This window comes from Perissodus microlepis, chromosome 13 (assembly GCF_051167445.1).
Source record: "Perissodus microlepis isolate ML-2025 ecotype Zambia chromosome 13, ASM5116744v1, whole genome shotgun sequence".
NCBI lineage: Eukaryota > Metazoa > Chordata > Actinopteri > Cichliformes > Cichlidae > Perissodus > Perissodus microlepis.
In genome coordinates this window covers 14,124,083-14,145,062 of record NC_140473.1, presented here as the reverse complement: position 1 = coordinate 14,145,062, position 20,980 = coordinate 14,124,083, and the positions used below count along the sequence as shown (strand labels likewise).

Here is a 20,980-nt window from a genome sequence, read left to right as displayed (position 1 = left end):
AGAACTCGGTCTATTGTAGCCAAGCTGACATCGTCAATGCTCTCAAAGTTGACATTATTGGCAATGACTTTGTCTCTGATGTCCCGGAGTCTGATGAGGTTGTTCCCAGAACCATATCCACAATGAGGGTTTCTTGTGCCGCTGTAAATATGGCAACCCTCCCACCTCTATGTGGCATTCTTTCAACTCTAAAGAAAGAAACGTGTTGTCAATTGACATGTGTTACAATACAGTCACAACTGATTTGAAACCAATAGACTACTTTCACATGTTTGTAAGACTATTGTGACAAAGAAAGCAATCGAGTACAATACCTGTTGTGTTGTCTGAATGCCCTGATAATGGTGGCCACGGTGAACCTACTCAGGTTTGGATGGACTCTTAATCCTGCTTCAGCCATTGTCATGCCATAGACAATGACATGGTCAATGACTGTTGCTCGCATCTCGTCCGTAATGATGGTGCGAGGTGGTCTTGCTCTCCCTCCTGGACCTCCTCCTCTTCCTCGTTGGCCTCCTCCTCTTCCTCGTTGGCCTCCTCCTCTTCCTCGTTGGCCTCCTCCTCTTCCTCGTTGGCCTCCTCCTCTTCCTCGTTGGCCTCCTCCTCTTCCTCGTTGGCCTCCTCCTCTTCTTCCAAGGCCAGCTCTTCTCCCTCTTCTGCATCAAATTCCTCTTCCCCTGACTCTGCCTTCATCCAGTATATGTGTTTGGACTCTTCAGCATGCTGTGCACTCTGAACTTGCTTTTATACATGTGGTCACAGCATTAGCAACAGGTGTCTTCAATTTTGCGTCGTTGTGTGTAATGAATGACGCCAGGTGTGTTCATTGTGTTCAAATATTGCTGACTGTGGCAAGCATGTTGCATCACATGAGCTTTCATTTGAGAATATGAGCAGAGTTCTTTTGCAACTTGTGTTTTTAGCAAGGAATGATGTGTTTAGATTTATGACAACGGAGGATTGTGTTCTGTGAATTGTGTCTTCATGTGTTTATGATATTGGTAAATGATGGCTAGATTTAGTAAATGTGTTTAGACAACTGGTCATTTGGTTTAGAGGATTGGCTTTTGTGTTTTAGCATTTGAGAAAAACTGTAAAATACTTTAATAATTTAAAAATAATTTTTTATTTCTAATTTTAAGATTTTCATTTAAAAGAAAAAACAAGCTACACAAAGAAGAAGAAGAAAAAAATATCACGACAGTGAGCAACACCAAAATAATCAAAGAACTTATTTAAGAAGGTCTATTTTTTTCTATAGGGTCATCAGCGAGGCTCCACAGGCAACGGATTTCATCCTCTGTGTTTCTAGCCAGGAACAGATTTAGCCACAGTCTATAAATGGTAAAATGATAATGGAAAAATGGGGCACTGAACTTCAAACAGAGTGAGTCCTTCCTTCCTGTGGAAATCAAGTTAAGCTATTGAATTACTGTTTTTGTTGTTATTGTTGTTTAATTTAAATTTCATTATCTAATCGCGTTTACTCTCGAGCAACTGTTAAAAAAAATTGACTATAGGGAAATCGTTCATATTCTCTTTACATTGACCTTTTCTAACGCAGATTACTGTTTGCCATTGTCTTTTCCATAATTATGAACTGATTATTTTGGTAAGACCAGAATCCACGCCAACTCAGGTTAACCTGCTGTATGGCAAAGTATTAAACATTCACTTTAGGCTTAATTATCAAAACTGGTATTATGTGACTTTCTTCTTGACAAATAAATAATGAACATATACATTTACATGGAAGATTTGGTTTATTCTTAAATATATGAAAAAAGAAGGTTATTATATTAAGAACAATGATTATTAAAGACAAAATATCATTTTGCCAGAGTAAATGTGCCTCCTTGTATACACAGAACACAAAATAAAAACATTGTTGTTTATCTGACATAAGGCAAGCTTTTCGTTTCTTTAGTTTTTTGGTTTCATGTTCGTTTGGAGTTTTCTGATTATTGGCTCCCTCTTTGTTTTTGTTTTTTTAAAGTAAAGAATAGTATGAGGAAGACTACGGAAGACAAAATCAAAAGCAGCCATGTCCTGTTTGTTTGTTTTTGCAGGGTAACTTATTTACCCTTAGTTTCCACAGCACTAAAATGAACGAGTCATATTTAGGGTAGAGTGTTCATACTAAGGCAAATTTGCAAAAGTAAATGTAATAATGATACAGCACTCTCGTGAGAGGGCGAGGATAGGCCTATTGTATATTCATGAGTTGACAAAATAGCTTGTAGGCTTATTACGCTCATAGCCAAATAAGGATTTAAGGATGTGGTTTAACCAAACACAATCGACTGCTCGGGTCACACCCCTCTGTGTCGATAAAACCTGCACAGTCACTTAGAGGCAATCACTACAAGCGATGTCACTGTCGATGTAATGTTTTTGTCCAAATATTAAGAGTTTCTTACGTTTTATTCACAAATATATAGTAAAATACATTTGTGAGACTCGGTTTACAGCTTGTTTAAATACATGTGGGATGCAATTTTATTTTTTAAATTTTTTATTTTACTATAAATGAATATTTTGCAGAACATGATGAGATAAGATAACATGATCATGTTTTGAGTTATGATCAAAACATGATCATAACTAACAAATTTCATTGTTCGGGCTGTAAAGTCACATTTGCCTTTATGACAGGCCGTGTTAAACATATGATATACTCATGTAGGTTGCCTGTAGCACCGACTTCCGAACTAGCTGTGAGTTTTGCTTGTAGGTACATAAAAAAATCCCCTTTCACACTCTCACATAAATAAGCTTCATGTTTATGTAATTTACAAAATGCTTAACACATTCTCCACGTGTATGGTTACATACTTATATAATAATTATTTTGTCTCGTTTGGTATATTAATTACTTGTTTCTTTTTTTGAGTGTCTGGAAAGCAAAAAGGTGTGGCAAAGGCTGGAGGATTGTGAAGTACTCCAGCTAGATTATAAAGATTAGATTATTAAGCCAAAGCATGTGCTGCCACTGTATGGGGTTTAGAGAGGTTAGGAGAGGGTGGAGAGCTCCCACTGCGCCCCAAGAGCACAAGGCAACGTTAAAAACAACCATTCAGACTTTCTGTTTGAATTGCTGTTGTCTTCAGGCAGAAGTTTTAGGACATCAAAGATAAGGACAAACATATTATAGATAAGTTTCCAAAAACCACTAAACCACTTCAGTTACACTAAACTCTGCTGGAGAATGACTCATGTGATCAATGGTCAGGGAGACTTTCACTGTATATTGTTTTCCGTGTATGTGCAGAGATTCAAAATGATGTGTCAAAGACATTGCAAACATCATGGGACCTATAAAGACTGAATTAAGACCAGAAACAAAAGGTGCATATCTCTCGCATATTTTAGAAGACAGGGATGCTGCTTTGCTACTCCAGCCAGTTTACCAACGACGCTGTGAAAACCACGCACTACTAAATCCCGCTGATAATCATTCAGTTTAAGGTTTGTACCGTCAAACAATCCAATTCAATGTAATTTATGAAGCATTTCTTTTTTTAAAAACAACAGACTTTGACAAAGTGGTGTACAAAGCACCAAAACAACACAATAAAACAATAAAAACATTAATAAGTACAAGATAAGAAAACACCACTCTCATTCTCAGTAAAAGCCAAAGAGTAAAAATGAGCTTTAAGACGTAGTTTAAAAACAGGCAACGAGGGGACCGATTCTAAATCGGGCAGGGAGATTGTTCCAAAGTTTGGGGCTATAGCTGAAAAAGCTCAATCGCAGCTGTTTTTCATTTGAGTTTTTTGGGACTAGCAGGCCTCAGTGACCTCGAGGGGACATATGGAGTCAACAGCTCAGATATATGAGCAAACTCACAGCTAGTTTGGAAATAAGACATTGTGCTACAGGCAACGTAGATGAGCATGTCATATGCCTAACGTGCCTCAAAGGCTTGTCATAAAGGCCAATGTGACTTAACAGACTCAACAGTGAAATATTCAAGTTATGAAATCAGTTCTCTTGATCAGCTTTTGACTGTGAGTTATGATCTCTTATCTTATCAAGTCATGCTCTGTTCAAACACATTCTACTTTTGCTTCTATGTGAGCTCTTTGTGCTATTGTATTAATGCCACTTTTAATGCACATGTTAGCCAACTTTTGCTGTAATACTTGCAGATGGTGCCCACCAGTTTCTGACTCATAAATTCAAACTTTATGAGTTGTGTTGAAAGGTCATTGGACTTTTCAGCCCAGTTACAAAGCACAGAAAGCTGTAAATGCACATATAAATTTGCAAACACAACACATTCTGATTTGTTGATTTATGCAAAGTGTGCCCAAGAGTAGCAATAAAAAATGGTTTTCAATAAATGACCACAGCTCAGACTAGCTTATCCTTATTCTCTTTAATTAAAACAAAGAAAAAAATGGAAACACATGAGCAGTCAGGGAATCCATAAATAACGATTTCCAGCAAAGCTCAGGCTCTGAACATCATTCCCGAGTTAACTTGTTCCTTTTTTTTTTTGTCCTTTTTACAAAAACAGTGTCTCGCCATCACATCTAAACTCATTCAACCCTCATTGTTCCAACCCGTTCCTAACCCCAACCTGTTTTCTTTGCTGCAATAGTGTTTATGGTGATCACACAACATACAGAGCAAAGCTGCAGAATGCTGCACGTGGCACACAAGCAGAGAATCTGCAGTCTCGCTCCGTGGTGCGTTTCAACACCAGTCACGAGCGCCTACTCCTGGTAGGTGACGCCAACACTTATTCCAGCTCCAGCTTCTTCTTCTTTTCAAGTATCTGAGAATCACAGTAGCTATAATCACCATAAACAAGACTGTTTGTCTTGTTTCCATGGCACTGGGCCAAAAAAATAGTTGTGCTGCAAGTGAATTTTAACAGGAATCTTGAAATTTATATCTTATATTTGATTTTAAATAGCACTCCATTTGCTGTAGAAAAAAAGGCTAACAAAATTATTCTGGCTGAATTGGCCCCAGAGTTAGATTTGTCAAAAAAAAGGAAAAAATAAAGAAGATAAATTAATAATTTACTACATCAATTTATCTCTTTCATAACCATTACCTGGCTTTACTGATGCCAAATATAACATGAAAGCTAAGGACCATTTTCAGGAGCTTGGACAAGTTGGAAACCTCCGGACATGTAAAGTACAAGGTTGTTATGATCTAATTCTTTATATACTGACAGGTGCAGATGAAACCGAACTGGCTCTGGACTCTCGTGTTTTCCGTGTCGGTATGGTGACGACACAGCATGAAATTCCGACTGTGGCTTCTGGCAGCTCATCATCCTCAGTCCATTCATTGAGGTCAGGGTTGTAAACCTGAATGCATTTCTTGTACTTCTTCTCGCCCTCGTTCCAGCCACCGAGGAGATAGATCTTGCTATTCAAAATGGAAATCCCTGCTGTGCTCACCCCCGTGTGAAGAGGTGCGCAGTAGCTCCACTGCCCACTATGAGGGTTGTAAGATTCGACAGCAAGGACGTCCACCCTCTCCCCGCGCCCTCCTAGCTGGCTTCCGCCGATCACATAGGCGCGGTCTCCCACAGTGGCGGCACAGTGCCAGCCTCGAGGCGTGCTCAGACTGCTCTTATCCTGCCAGGTGTCAGTGGAGGGGTCGTAAGAGCACACAGACCTGGAGTAGGCGTTATTAATGTAACCTCCAGATACGAGTATTTTTCCGTCGATCACGGAGCTGGCGTGGCAGCAGCGGGGGACCTCCATGGGTGCTTTCATCTGCCACTGGTTGGAGGAAGGCACGTAGCACTCCACGGAGGCCTGCACACCATCAGCATTTCGCCCTCCGATGGCAAACAAGAGGCCATTGAATGTGTTGAGGCTGAAGTGGGTGCGCCTCTGGATCATGTTGCTCAAGTGAATCCAAGCATTGAACCGGGAGTCATACCTAAGGAATGCAAAAGGGATTATTTTATGCTACACATACACTAACTAAAATGACAGATGGTGGGCTTACGTGTCTTAGTTCTTACCTGCAGAAGTTGCTCACGGCATGTTTTGCCTGGTTTCTTGCATCATTCTGGTCCTCACCCCCCGCAACATACAGGAATCCGTCCAGGACTGCAACACACTGATTGAAGCTCTTTGCTGGCATCTCCGTCAGCTTATTCCACACATTATCTGAATCTCTGTAGAGAACGTCTTTGCTGAGAGATTTCTCTGTCAAGGCAGGGCGTCCGCCAACTGTGAGAATCACCTTGAGACCACCACGTACTTTTGTTCTGCGTGACTGGAGGATGTTCTGTTGGTACGGAAGCAGATGGTAATTCATAGCATCGACGAGGAGGCGGTGGCACTCGGGGTCCTGCATCATTCTTGGCACACCTTGGACATGATTCACCAGGTCTTGGGGAGTGATAGTGCCAAACCTGATGAGAGTTAGCAGATCTGCCGCATACTTTAACCTCTTCTCATCAAAGTCCAGCCATTTCATGGCAATCTGGAAGGCTGTAACTTCAGAAGGTAGCTGCAGGGAATCATCTGACAGAAATTCGCTGATCTGCTCATAGGTTAGCTTCAGGAACTGCTCCATCTCAGAAAACTCAATGAAGTTCTCTCTCATGAACTTCTGAGTCGCTTCCTTGGTTTCTTTGAGGTCGTAGGCATCAGCGATATTGGCTACGTACATGCAATTCTCCACACTGAGCTCCTGCATGAGGAAGTCACTGCACATCTTCACTAAGGTGCCAATCTGCAGCAGCATGGCTGCAGCAATAGTGCTGCCAATGCTGTAGAGCGACAGAGTGAGCTTTCCTGAGTATGCATATGTAATTGCAGTAGCGAGGCCAACCGGTGAGAGGTCATTCAGGTCTATCTTCTGGAGGGTCGAGTCCTTCTTCAAGATGTTTCTAATGTACTCACTGCAAGAGGCCATGACAACCTTGTGCACATCAAATGACTTTGATTTGGTGGCGACTGTTAGATCACAGAGGAAGCTTTCGTTTCTCATGGTGCTCAGACCTTCAAGGAGGTTCGGGGCATACACAGAATCAGTGACTTCAGTCGAAATGCAGCTAAAGCCATTTCCGCCTTCAAGCAGAGTGTTCAGCCCGTTAATCTTGTTGATGGGGCTGTTCTCAACCATCAGGGCCATATCATTTATGTCTCCCTTGCTCTTTTTGGTTGCCTTGTTCTTTTTGGGTGCCATGGTTTTAGCAGCAGAACACAGCCCGGACCTTCTGAAAAATGAGCACATAAATGTTAGCTTTTTTAGTCTATTTCAACTTGAATGGATAAAAAAGTGTTTTATGAGCGAACTAGATAAAACCAGCTGCAGATAAAGTGCAACAAATGCAACTTGTGACAAAAATGAATTGTTCTGGGTTTTCTTATTGATGAAAGCAACTCATTTTAAGCAGTGGGAACAGGGGCAGCAAAAGACACAGCTACCCAAGTTAATAGGTAAAATAACTGGGTAAAAAAGAGCACCCGAGAGAGCAATTGAAGAAAGTGTTCAGCTCTTTGTGAAAGACCATAAGGACAAATAGTTATAGACATTCAAAGACTTTAAGGAAGATTCAGATAACCCTCAGAGAAATACCTGCACAAAAGGGACAGGACGGAGGCTAAAATGAACTCAGGCAAGCGGAAAAACTGATTGTTAAAGATTTGAAATTCTGTTTGGAACTCATTGGTGCCCCGTCCCCAGGGCTAAAGAAGAAAAGGGAAAATCTAGCTTACTGTCACAGTGTGGGGTACGAGAGCCAGCATCTGTGAGGACATGAGGGTTCAGGAGGTGCACATGGCACCCTTTATCCTGAAAATCACATAGTCAGGCTTTTAGGGCAACATATATTGCCATCCAGCCAACTTGTCTTTTGGTAAGAACCTTGCTTATTTTAACAAGACCATAATGAACTGCACTGAGCTCACCATATCCTGTGTGAACACTGAAAATGAGCTTATATTTTTCAATGAACAATAAAGTTTTTACAGTTTTAAAATGTGACGTGTTGTCCTCATAGTATCATCAATGAGCGAATAATTGCTATCTGTTTTGTATTTATATTTTATATTATCTTATTATATTTCTAATTTATATTAATCATTTTCTTGTCAAATATGTAAGATGTCTCCACCTTCAGTGTTGGTTTTGTTTTGGAACGGTTCAGATTTCTTTTGGCAGATTTGAAAACGTGTGCTACCAGGTGAGCCAGGAGTGTTTAAGTGCATCAGCATGCTCCCCCTTTGCATCTGTCACAATTTATCAGCAGCATGTCCAGGAATAGCAACACTGGCCGGCTCACCCATGACGTTCCTTTTATAGACTTTGAGACATGAACAGCAGGCCTAATGTCCTCTGACTGTTTGCTTGTTCTTTTCTTTTTTGACACTTTTCTTTCATAAATTGTTTGTCTTAAAGTCTACAATGACGACCGAATACAAGACAAAACACTATCAGAAACGTCATTGCTGGCATTATTTACCACAGGCCTAGCAGACACAGATAGTTCTTTTCCCCATGCCTATGTCTGAAAAATGAAATTACAAGTTCTACTCATCAGACATTTTTGATATTTTGAAGAACAATATTTGGAGTGAGAAAGCAGATTTTCTGTTCTGTAAAAGCTTACAAATGCCGATGTACGAGCTTCCTCTGACTGCCTCTTGCTTTGTTATAATGCCAAACAATCAAGCTTTAGAAACTTACCTAAAAAATGAAGTTGAGGCCGGTGAAGAGGGAGCTTGCACCTCCAGTTACTGGAGCAGGAGAGAGACCAGCCGTCACCCCCGTGGAAAGGGATATGCAGTTAAACTCCTCCTCCAGGGGAGTGGGTTCCAATCAAGTATTGTGCAATACCAGTGGCAGAAGACCCTCAACATGAAAGTGTCCCACAATAGCCTGTAATCATCTGATGACAACATACTGCCGGGTGGCTGTGTATCCTCGGTGGGATGCCATGTGTCACGTGATTAGTGCAAACAACTTTGTTCACTTTTACAATAAAACTATTAAAAGTAAATATTCATTTGCAGACACGATGTCGCTGCCAAATAAAGGTTTAATTATAGAGAGGCACGTGCAACATTTAAGCAACGTTAAAAATGTAATTGCAAAATTCACAGTGACCATACTGTCATTTGTTTGACAGCTTTTTTATTGTAATATTTTTTTTTGTTTTACAGAATATTCATGTATTCCTAAAATACAGCCAGCTTACATTAAAATGATGTTGTAATATTTACAGCAATTAGTGTCCCAGTTCAGCACATTTAATGATCTGCATGCTAAAAGGCTGCAGCTAGAGACAGAGACAGCAGAAGTCTGAGGAGATGTTGAATAAAGGTGAATTCTGCAGCTTGAGAAAGCATAAAGGTGACATATTTTATTATTATTATTATTATTATTATTATTATTAATATTAATAATAATAATAATAATAATAATAATAATAATAATAATAAATACTCCTTAAAACATCAGCATATAATTGTGGGGACTTTCTCTCTATTGTCAGGTCTTAACCTTACAGTATAAAGTGACTTGAGGGGATTGTTGTGATTTGGCATTATATGAATAAAATTGTTCTGAATCAAATAATTTTTTTTTTTCAAAACTAACCTGCTTATAGATACAAAACCTTCACTTTTTTTAATCACACCAGCATGGTTTATTGCTGTTTGCTGATTTGAAGGGTGCTATATCCATTTTACTGGCCTTACACGTGTGTTCAAAAAGCCAACAGCCTCCAGATGGACGCCTGCAAATAACCAAAATTGAGTTAAGTCAATTTTAATTTAATTCAGTCAGTACGAAAGCTCCACGATAGCCCGTGGGCACCTCTGATTGTAAGACCCGCACAGTGAAAGGTCCCATAGCAATAATATTCTCAAGAAGCACTACATGTTACCGGTTCATATACACGTATTTATTATAAATTGTTGTAATTATAGGACCCCCCTCCCAGTAAATGCTTTAAGAAGCAGCTCTTTAAACAATAGGCTTAAGATGATCCAGCATTAGTGGCATCATTTTAAAAGCCACACCTCACATACCATTATATCATTTGTCACTGGTTCCGCCCATTACTATAATAGTGTCATCAACGAGCGCGCGCTGCCCGCTGTGTGTAGACGGCTTCACGTGAGTCACCGTGATGGCCAGCAGCTCTGATGTGGTGAAGAAAATCATGAGGCTCAAACGTCAGCTCTCAGACAAAGCAGATCCTGCTACGGTAGTTATCATTTGATTTAAACGGTTTAAAGCGTTTTTATAATTCCAAAAAAAAAAGGGAAAGTTTTGAAGAATTATTTCACCGCTGTTTCATTACCGGCTGAACAAATCCCACCTGCTTTAGTCATGACTTTGTCTAATCATTGGCTCACAACACCTGCTGCCACATCGGTCGCTATTTAAAGATGACTTTGTTCCCTTAATGAAAATTATGAAGCTCAATTAGATTTTTGTTTTTGTATCTATATATTTTGTATTAGTATATGTGTGAACAGAAGCTGAGCTGGCAGTGTTTCCCTGCCGCTTTCACACAGCACTGAAAATCCTTTGATTTGGAGTGTGTGTGTGTGGGGTGGAGGGTCAGGCTATTTAAACTGGAGGCGCTTGGCTGCTGCTAAAAATGGCAGCTCCTGCAGTTGTTCAGCTTATGGCTGCTGTCCATCATCAGTGCACTGCAGGCAACTTTAACCACCTATGCCTGTGCCGTATAAGCCTACACATATCGTCTTTGTATCCCGTGGATCAATTTTCAGTTGAGGAATTTACACGCAAAATCTCTAAATAACCAATTTAGCTTTAAAGACATAAGCTGCTGCTACTACTACTACTACTACCACCACCAGCTCCTATCAGCCAGCCACGGCTATATCCATTTATAGTTCAGGGTAAAAGGAGCAGTCTAAGTGGGTGTGTAAGGTCCCCATACATAGGTTGTGCTCTAAAATGCACAGTCAGCTACTGTGGCAATCCAAAACCAGGACTGCCATATTTGGCAAGTCAGTTTATCTTCGACAGAGATCCCATTCTAGGTACTTTTTAACCAAAAACAATCAATCGAATCACAAAAATGCTTGAACATTATCAAATGCACCATAGCATGGCTGCAGGCAGTGGGGATAATATGCTTGTCACTCTTTCCAGGTTCTAAAAATCTTGCAGAAACTCAAGGATCTGGATATCACTTTAGATGTTCTTGCCGTGAGTCTCTTATTCACAGACTGTTTTTTTGTTGATGTACATTGTGGTTGTTTTTCATTTTTATTCCCCTGATAATGGTTTGATCATCAATTAGGAGACTGGAATTGGCAAAACTGTTAACTCCTTACGCAGACATGAACAGGCTGGAGAATTAGCAAAGTCTCTAGTAAAAGGTTGGAAAAAGCTGCTCTCCAAAGAATCCACAAGGTAAAGTGCATTTAACAATAAAATATTGCTTCTTAATTTTATGTGTTTAGCGGCTTAATCTTGAATTTTCATTCTCCGCAGCCGTGGAGAAGATGGGACTTTCTCTGAGAGCCTTTCTGTGAAAGACAAACTAGATGATCAAAGCAGTCCAAATAATGGAAATTTGGAAATGGAAGATGTGAACAATAATCCTCTAACATCTCATCACAGTAAGAATAGTGATTCTTCAGATGACGGACACTTTAAAACAGGGAAAAGGAAAATGGATTCACAGAAAGGACAATGTGAGGGACGGAAAAGAAAAACAGACTGTGAGAAAAGTCAAGAAAACCAGTACGTCTCCCGGCACGACGTGTTAACACAGAAGGACAAAATGGACAAGAAGAAGAAGAAGAAAAAGGATCGGAGCGACCGAAAACCTGGAGACTGCGATAGTCTGCTCGGAAACAAAAACTTGAAGGAAAGCCAACAAAAATCCAGATCTGATTCCAGAGAGAAATGTAAAAGTGCCTCTGAGAGTGGGAGGTTCGGGTCAGACAGGGAGTTGAACACAAAATCAAAGCTTTCGAAAGTGTCGAGGGGAGGCAAGGAGGATGACAGAATGTCAGGAATGTTGAGAAGCTCCGACGCCCAAAAGAGAAAAACAAAGCATACAACTTCGCTGGAGTCTGAAAGGGAACATTCAAAACACAAGAAGGCGAAAACGAATGAGACTAAAAGTGATCCAGAGGAGCCCTCTATGTCTTTTGAGTCCTACTTGAACTATGATGTGACTGTTTACAAGAGAAAGGAGCGATCTGGAATGAGAAAGCCGCCCAAAAAACCCAAGATGATTCCCAGTGAGCAACAAATAAAAGATCCTGTAATTAAAAATATGGAGTTGGCCCCAAAACAGGTATATTTGTCAAGAATCTTTGCTTACAGAGAAAAGGCCAACTTGCTGATGCTGATTAACAATCCCTCATTATTTATAGAAGTTTCTGGAGCCTGTAATGCACCTGATGAACATTCCTTTGCCTGCTGCTTTACCTGAATGTGAAAAGCCCTCCAGCTTTGACTACTATGAAAGGAAAGGTACACGTTCAGTAAATGCAGGTGTATTTTCAGCTTTATCATTTGGCTCGTGACACCTCTGCTTTCGTTTTAAAGTGGAGAAGGAGCCTGTGGAGCCTGATTTCTGTGACGTCTCTGAGGAGTCTGCAGTCTTCACCGGCCAGCGTTTGAACAGGAAGATGCAGGTGTACTCTGGTGCCAAGACCGTTTTTCTCCCAGCCATGCTGAGCTTGTACCAGCAGTGTATCCGCACCCTCCAGAACAACATTAACTGTGAGTGAAGCCCAGGAAGACATTTTTTCCTAGGCTCTGTTGGTTTATGTCTGATTTAATAATTAGGTGCAGGCATCTCTTCTTAGTGCTTTATGAAACTGGCGGGATCCCGTTTGAAATCCTCGAGCCTGTGTTGGAGAAGTGTACCCCAGAGCAGCTGCTACGCATCGAAGAATGTAACCCAGTAAGAAAGTGACACGCCAACATGTTTAGTGCAGAACAAAACCTTGTGGCCACTTTAATAGGTCTACCTGACCAGCAGTGGGTTTACTCCTCCCAGTTTGTACCTGTAAATCTGGGTTGAAAGCCTTGTTTATCTGCTTTTCCTTAACCACCTAATCATGACTGTTTGTGATATGGATTAAGAAATCAGTATTAAGAGCTTCATGCCCCTTTCCCAAAAAAGCAAATATTTACCCAGTAGGAGTCAGGTGATCTACCAAATAACCTGAATATTTGTGGATATAATTTTTATGATAATGATCTAATGATAAGTACACAAATATAAATCTGGATTTAAAAGATTAGCATTTTTAACTGCACTACAATGGTCATGCACTACTTGAGGCAGGGCTGTGAGGAACTTTGATTTTCATTATACTTCCTGGTTGGTTATTAATTTATTAAATACTTTTCAGTCTATCTGGTATCAAAAGGTGAGAAGTGCACAATTAAAGTTCCCATTTTTACATCTTATGTTTGTTTAGAGAAATGGACCCTACAATAATGTGAAATTGGAGAAAAGCAGAATACCCATGAGCTGGGATTGTGAAATTGGGCAATCTGTTTATATTTTATATGAAAGGACAGTTACACAAATTCTTCCAAATTAGTTTTTTGATCCTGTAGTCAAAGTTTTTTTTCAGTCGTCCTCCTTGGCTATCAGTACAACAGATGATCTTTTTCATATAGGCAAGATTCAACATGTTTTTGATACTGCCTATGTGTCTTCTCTGGGCTTTGGCTAATAAGGTGTACACCTTCAGTCAGCAGAGAAGTCTAAACTTGCGTGCCAATGGAAAGTGCATCTTTGTGAGAGGGCTCCCACACTTGGCATCGATGATCGAGCCACATTCAAACTTTTAGACTGCGCATGTCATGCAGAACAATGTTTATTTGAATAACCTAACCTTCTGACCTCATTATGCTTTATTTATTTTGTTTTGTTTGGTTACAAAGTATGTAGAGGATGTTGTCTCCTCCAAGGAGGTTATATTTTTCATAGCGTGTTTGTGTAATACTGTAAACACAATAGCTTGAAATATTCTAAGTGATTTCTAATAAAACTTTGTAGGGGTGTAGATTTGGGGTCATGTTAACAATTCATTAAAATTTGGTTTGGCCACAAGGTCTTCAAGGCCTGGACAAAAAAAAAGGACTTGGAGATGGTGATTGTGACAAATGTTGTTTTGTCAATTTCACATCTGCCGTTCTTTCAAATTGACCCCAAAATGCTTCTTATCTTTAAAGTATTGTTGAGAGAGAATGAGCTGCCTAATTAGAAATAATTAGAAATACACTGAAATATACTGTGTATACTGTGGTATATTATAGTTTAATAAGGTCAAGGTATTTATGTGAAGTTATTTACAAAATTAATGCCCATCTATTAATTATTCCAATGTAATATTTGTGTAAACATCTGTCGTGGTACTCTTACTGCACTACAAATTTCTTAATTTTTTTTTTTTTTTCCCCATTCATTAATTTTGCAGATCTATGTCGGCGTGACAGACCATTTATGGGGCAAACATTGTCAGAGAGACTTCAAAGACTCCAAACTTCAAGAGTATGAATCATGGAAAGAGATGTACATCAGGCTATCTGAAGAGAGAGAAAGGAAACTGAAAAGACTGACAAAAACTATTGTCTCAGCACAATCTCAGAAACCCAAAGGTGACTGCTCTACACTGAATGCAACTCGTATGGAAGCCCGTTTCCGCCACTAAAAAAAAAAAAAAAGGATCCATAACTCAAAATTCCGAGTTATTTTCTCAAAATTTCGAGTTACTTTCTCGAAATTTCGATTTATTAACTCAAAATTTTGAGAAAAGTAACTCGAAATTTCGAGTTAGCGCTGCCAATCAGTAATCTACGTGAGTGACGTCATTTCCTTGTTACCCGGAAGCTGAAGCCCTCAGCTACAAATGCTACAGCTAAGCTACCGGTATTACATCCAGTCGTGAATGCACAGATTGCTGAGTGTTTTCAGCCTGGCTTCACAAATGATGAAATCCCTGTGTTATTAGCTGAATCACATGGTGTTACTATCAGCAAACGTACTCGCGAAAGCGCCAATTTGTTGGGATCCGTTTTTGAGAGCGCGTTCCTCTGCGCCATATGCTTCCGGGTAACAAGAAAGCGACCTCATTCACGTATATTTTTGATTGGCAGAGCTAACTCGAAATTTTGAGAAAAGTAACTCGAAATTTTGAGAAAAGTAACTCGAAATTTTGAGAAATGTAACTCGAAATTTTGAGAAATGTAACTCGAAATTTTGAGAAAAGTAACTCGAAATTTTGAGTTATATTTCTCGAAATTTTGAGTTATATTTCTCGAAATTTTGAGTTATATTTCTCGAAATTTTGAGTTACATTTCTCGAAATTTCGAGTTATGGATACTAGCTTTTTTGTTTTTATTTAGTGGCGGAAACGGGCTTCCATAAACTCGGGTCATTTCTACTAGTGATAATTCATTTTATTGATTGATTGATATTCATCCAGAAGTTCTGTATGAATTAAAACTCTGAAATTTGTAAAAAGTAGAAGAAAAGTAGTCTCTAGTGAGGTTTGTTTTGTATACTGGCTTTCATTAGACTTTTTTTTTTTTTTTTTTTTGCATCTCTTAGGTCGGCAGGTGAAGATGGCATTTATTCACACGGTTGCCAAGCCACCGAGAGATGTGCGAATTCAGCAGGAAATTCATGGAACTGCTGTTCATCAGCCCAGGAGCAGGTGGGTTTCAGCCTCCTACATACAGATGATACATCTTCTGACCAGGTTTTCTTAAAATCACATTAGAGCATATTTTTCTAATGTTTATATATTCATGACATTTATATTGTTGGTCTCAATATTAAGTACACGAACAAAAAGCCCATAAAAGAGCTTTTCTGGGGGATTTATATGCATCTGTTTATCTTTGGCAAAGTGTGGACACCTGGCTCGCTCTGTTCCTTTTCCACATAATAGCCCTTAACCACAACGTGATCACTAAACAAGAGCAGCTTAGCGGGGTCATAACCCATCAGAGATTCATGTGATAACGGTGGGCGAAATGCTTTTTGGGTGAGCTTGGCTAAACACAGGAATTAGAGCAATGTGCTGGATAAACTGGTTTTATTCTAGTTGTAGAGAGCCTTGGGTGCTTTGTTGTGAGTTGTTGCAACATGGGATGTGCTCACCAGCAGTGTGTAACACCGATCTTTGGAGGTAGATGGACACTAATTTTGTAGTTTCATCTGCATTGTTTTTTTTTTTTTACTCTTTTTTTTTTTTTTTTTTTTAAATAGTTCAGTTTATTTCCTCTGTTCAGTGTCAAGGTTCAGGACAATCGATCGAAGCAGAGTTATGAGCCCAGCAGGTCCAGCAGCACCAGTTCAGGGGGAAGCGGAACACAGGACGCGCGCAAAAAAACAAGTGAGCTGGTAGTTTATGGCTTTCCAAGCCTCCCAGATTGATTGCTTCAGTTGTTTCTTTTATGCATATTTTTCACTGATCATCAGGCTGGAGGTTAAATGAATACATGTGCCATGTGCATAGTAATCCTGACATCATTTAACCTGATGATTTATACTTTTCTTTGTTCTCACAGGAGTGGCTCCAATGATGGCGAAGTCCTTGAAGGCATTTAAGAAACAGCTTGGACGTAGATAAGTGTTTATACAATGCTACGGTGTGGATGTGCACAACATGAACTCGATCAATGATTAAGTAATAAGCCTGTGTTCACTTTAGATTATTCTGTGTTGCTTGTCTATATGTACTGTGATCAGGCAGTGCCATGTTTCTTTTCTGCAAGTTGTCTTCACTATTAAATGGGCCATGAAGTCAGCAAATTTACTTGGCTTTAATTTTGTCTCTGTTCTTTAAGGGGAACAAGGTCATCCATTTAATGGCATTTGGTGCCCTCTAGAGGATATATTGTTAAATATTTTTCTCTTTTGAAATTGGAGAGTTCATAGTCATATTATATGGGCATTTTGACATTACTGATATCATATCTCTCAGCTCTTGCAGGACTGTAAATTCAAAACTGAATCCAAATGTAGCAAACGTGTCAACTTTATGTGCGATACTGTGCAAAGTCTTGAGATATCCCTGATTTATTAATATTTTGCTCCAAAGAGCTAAAGCTGGACTCTGTTCTAATTTTTTTTTCTTTTAAAGTGGTCTTGAGCAATAGTTGATGGAAGCCATTTCAACAGACAAAAATAATGGCTGCTTTCTTTGCTCATTTTGAATCCAGTAACCACTTTCAGAGGAATGTTTTGTTTAAATCACTTAACGCTGACCTGTGACTCGTCCAGTTACAAAAAAGGCAGAAAACTCATGGGATGAACCAATGTTGTGCCTGCATATAACAGACAGTTTTAATTTGGGTCTTTAGGCACTTTTCTTTGGTCAAATCTGCAAAAAATCCAAAGATGAGTGTGATGGGGAAAATGGTATTTATGCACAAGCAAAGGTTTCCAAAATGTTCTTTGCTGAAAATGTGGTATATCACTGCATGGCGTGCTTATAAAACACACAGGATACTGGACAGATGGAAGATGGCCCTTCAGTTTGATTCATCTGTTTACTGAAGCCTCACTAGGCATGTCTGTGCAAAGGGTGTCTGTCAAGAAGTCATTAAGAAAGGGAGATGGGGAGAAAAGTCAAGAATTGGACTGCAACAGGTCTTATGGTGAGTGCAAATGTGAAACTTTTGGATTAAATGGTCAGTATATACGGAGGTCAGAGAGGTACGACAGTTACTACAGTCCTCTGTAAAACAAGGTGGAGGATCTATCTTGGTTCAGGGTTGCATTTCAGCCAGTGGTGTTGGGGATCTTGTCAAGGATGAAATTTTCATCACAGCAAAGTGCAGATTGTGATCCACCACGACCAATGATCCCAAACATACTGCCAAAACGGTGAAAGCATACCTGGATACAAAAACACACAATGGAGCACTGAGTCAGGGATTTACGTCCCCAGAACCTGGACTTTATAGAAGCAGTGTGGGATCATCTTGGCAGAGAACGGAACAAACGGAAACTCTGAGGGTTAATGAAGCAGTCGTTCCACAAGAGGACCAGATAAATAAGACAAATGGAGCTGATGCTGACCCTTAGAAGGATATAATCAAGGGATTATTTGTCGTGCTCCGCACATTCCTCAAGTCTGACCTCGGCAAAGTAGCAGAGGGCAAAAGATGGCTGCAGCACAATGATTCACACTTGTGCAAACAAACTGTTAATGTTTCTGCATCTTCATCAAAGTCAAAGTGCACAAAGCCATTGTAGTTGACCTAAACCAGGTATACAGCTGTCAGTGGGTAATTGGTTGAACAGGGTTTCAATCCTATTGGGTAATACATTTAAGAGTGGGAGTTGCCAAAGTCAATGCGTTAAGTGTCACACCTCCAAAAGTACAAAATGACAAAATACAGCAAGTACAACCACAATTCCAAAAGTTTGTATACTGTGTGAAATATGGAAAAAAAAAAAAAACCTGGAATGCAATGATTTGCAGATCTCACAAAACCACATTTTATTCTCAACAGAACACAGAAAATATAAAACGAGAATATGTATTGTTTTATTTCTAAGAAATATATTAACTTTTTGCTTTTTTTTTGCTGTCAACAATTTCAAAATAAGCTACCTTTTTTTTTTTTTTTTTTTTACAAAATAGTATAAAAATGTCTCAGTGTAAAGATTTTTCTATGCCCTATTGTGAATACAACAATCAGTTGCCCTCCATTTTTATTTACATTTTACATAGTATCCCAGCACTTTTGGAATTGGGGTTGTATAAACATCTGCCCAGTGTGACAAATTTAGATCTTTGTTTTAAGGCTGCAAAGTGTTTAGAGTATAAATCCCATATGTCTCTTTATGGAGCAGTGACTTGCGGTGACATGAAGAAGGTAACTGCTTTTTAATAATGCAGTACAGTCTGTGAATAATGCTATCCAATATTATGATCTATGTTTTTTATACATTTTTCAGTCTGCATGTCTTAAAAGATGCACAGGGGCATCTCAAAATAGATGTTGTGCAGCTGCAGTTGATAAAGATGTAATGGAGGACTTTCCCAGTATGTGGTTGCATAAGTACCTGGTATTTGACAATTAGAACACTGTGCACAGTGGCCATGGCAAAACAAACAACTATACAGACTGGTTAGACAGCCATGTGAAGGTATTTCTGCATACAGCGGAAAATGCTGAAAAACTCAGTTACTTTTGGTGCTCTCGGGTGGCGCTTCATTAATAACAGAAGTGAAATTTTCTGCATGAGCTCAGCAACACTTTTGAAAACCACTGTCAGAAAACACAGTTTGTCTCTGCAACCATAAAATCAAGTTAAAACTTGGAGATTCTGAGAAAAACAGAATTACAAGTAAAGCTTTGTTTGTTTTTGTTTTGTTCTTCGCTTTCCTTCTTGCCACTCTGCCCCCTTGTTACACTATACACATATAAATGTAACAAATCTAAAAAGAAAAAGAAATCGGCTAACAATAGGAGTCAGGAGGTGACCAGGATTTTGCTTGCTAAAGGTGCCACAGTTTAGTTAAAAAAACACAACAGAAAAAAAAATGCTGTAACTTTTTCTGGGTACAAGCTCACGTAAGTGGAAATCTCTTGTGGTTTCTGATGAATCTATTTTTAAGGAAAATTTTTGGAAATTATAGACGATGGTCTCCGGGCTAAAGATAAAAGGGACCATCTGACTTTTCACCAGGGCGAGTTTTAAAAGCAAGCCTCTGTAATGTTGTGGGAGAGTGCATGTGGCACAGACAGATACATAAATGTCCGATTAAACAATGACGTTTTATATATAAGCTCTTCTTTGGTTTAATGGCTCTGTAATAAAAGACTCCAGGGGAAACTGGTCTTCCAGACCTGGCAACTAAACATTTAGTGCTTTATGAAGAGCAGGAGATGCAGCATAGTGTTAAATTTCCCCCCATCCTAGCCATTTTTAGGTGTGTTGCTTGCATCAAATTCAAAATGATTAGGTACTAAAAAAAGAAAAGACAGAGAATGTCCCAGTTTTGATGTCAATGTCAACTTTAATCTTACAAGAGATTTTGAATGACTGATTGTCAGACTGTTTTATTTCAAACATGTACAGTTATCTGAAATAGCAACAAAATACATTGTAAATAGAAAAAAGTAAAGAAAATAAAATTGCCACAAATATCAATATACAACACAATGTACACGTTTAAAAAGGAGTACGATGATCCGAATCCTTTAAATCTATTTCATTAGATATGAACTCAACACAGGATAATAATAGGATTTATTATTAGTTATATAATATTTATATTAGTTATTGTGTGTAGGCTTGTAAGAATAAAGCTCGCTTTCGAATTTAGCTGTAACTGACCTCAGGTCAGCTGGCAGCTTGTTTCGAAGAACAGGATCAAAGTAAGAAAGTCAAGACACTTAGATTTAATTCAAGGAAGGAGTTAAAAGATCTGCCCCTGATGACCTGAGAGGTCTGACTGGGTTAAAGATACCGAGATGCACTGGGACTTTATGAACTATAATAAAAGGATTTTAAAGGTAAGTCTGTATTAAACTGGGAGCCAGTGAAGTGGCTTTGTCAGTTTTAAGACATTGTATTTGTACCATTTTAAATGAGATCTAAACATTGGATATATATTATGTGAAATTCATTGCTTTCTGTTTTTATATTGAGTTCACACAGTATTTCCACGCTTTTTTTGTTGAATAAAATAAAATAAAAAAATAAAATAAACAAAGCAGGTTAAAATAGTACAGGATAAAACACTGTAACCCTTTAAACCTGAACCATGGACTAATTACCAGAAAATTCTATTTTTTTAAACTAAAGTACTTATTGAGCCCAATGGCATTTAAAAAAAGGAAATTAAATCACAATTTGCATATATGAGTAGTACAGGTCTCAAAAACTCATGTATCAAGTATGAATAACTTGCAAGTGAGTAACAAGTTAAAGTTGTAGACATAATACAGGTTTGAACCCGGATAATTCACATACTTGAGGTCCGGGGTTTACACTGTGGG

General features: G+C 39.0%; 2 protein-coding genes across 4 annotated transcripts; one reads left to right on the top strand and one right to left on the bottom strand.

The window, feature by feature from the left end:
* Positions 1-4,347: 4,347 nt before the first annotated feature.
* On the bottom strand, positions 4,348-8,759 carry klhl31 (kelch-like family member 31). Its single transcript, XM_084949502.1, has 3 exons — positions 8,680-8,759; positions 6,002-7,207; positions 4,348-5,916 (listed from the first exon to the last, which is right to left on the bottom strand). The coding sequence occupies exons 2-3, from the start codon at positions 7,174-7,176 to the stop codon at positions 5,184-5,186; spliced, it is 1,908 nt and encodes a 635-aa protein (XP_084805628.1). The 5' UTR covers positions 7,177-7,207; positions 8,680-8,759; the 3' UTR covers positions 4,348-5,183.
* Positions 8,760-10,084: 1,325 nt separating this feature from the next.
* Positions 10,085-16,791, top strand: eloal (elongin A, like). 3 transcript variants are annotated; one of them, XM_084949682.1, is made up of 11 exons: positions 10,085-10,204; positions 11,125-11,181; positions 11,276-11,388; positions 11,470-12,283; positions 12,366-12,462; positions 12,538-12,714; positions 12,801-12,898; positions 14,430-14,610; positions 15,564-15,669; positions 16,250-16,353; positions 16,529-16,791. In XM_084949682.1, the coding sequence occupies exons 1-11, from the start codon at positions 10,127-10,129 to the stop codon at positions 16,588-16,590; spliced, it is 1,887 nt and encodes a 628-aa protein (XP_084805808.1). In that variant the 5' UTR covers positions 10,085-10,126; the 3' UTR covers positions 16,591-16,791. The 3 variants fall into 3 exon arrangements, with proteins under 3 accessions (XP_084805808.1, XP_084805809.1, XP_084805807.1); XM_084949683.1 differs by having other exon boundaries at positions 12,363-12,462; positions 16,227-16,353; XM_084949681.1 differs by having other exon boundaries at positions 10,086-10,204; positions 12,363-12,462.
* Positions 16,792-20,980: the final 4,189 nt, after the last annotated feature.

Excerpts from the sequence above, each read along its gene's own strand:
- klhl31 (XM_084949502.1), bottom strand. The coding sequence starts at position 7,176 with ATGGCACCCAAAAAGAACAAGGCAACCAAAAAGAGCAAGGGAGACATA. Across the intron at positions 5,917-6,001 it reads GCCGTGAGCAACTTCTGCAG|GTATGACTCCCGGTTCAATG; the intron begins GTAAGAACTAAG and ends TGCATTCCTTAG.
- eloal (XM_084949681.1), top strand. The coding sequence starts at position 10,127 with ATGGCCAGCAGCTCTGATGTGGTGAAGAAAATCATGAGGCTCAAACGT. Across the intron at positions 12,715-12,800 it reads CCTCCAGAACAACATTAACT|TGCTTTATGAAACTGGCGGG; the intron begins GTGAGTGAAGCC and ends ATCTCTTCTTAG. Across the intron at positions 14,611-15,563 it reads ACAATCTCAGAAACCCAAAG|GTCGGCAGGTGAAGATGGCA; the intron begins GTGACTGCTCTA and ends TGCATCTCTTAG.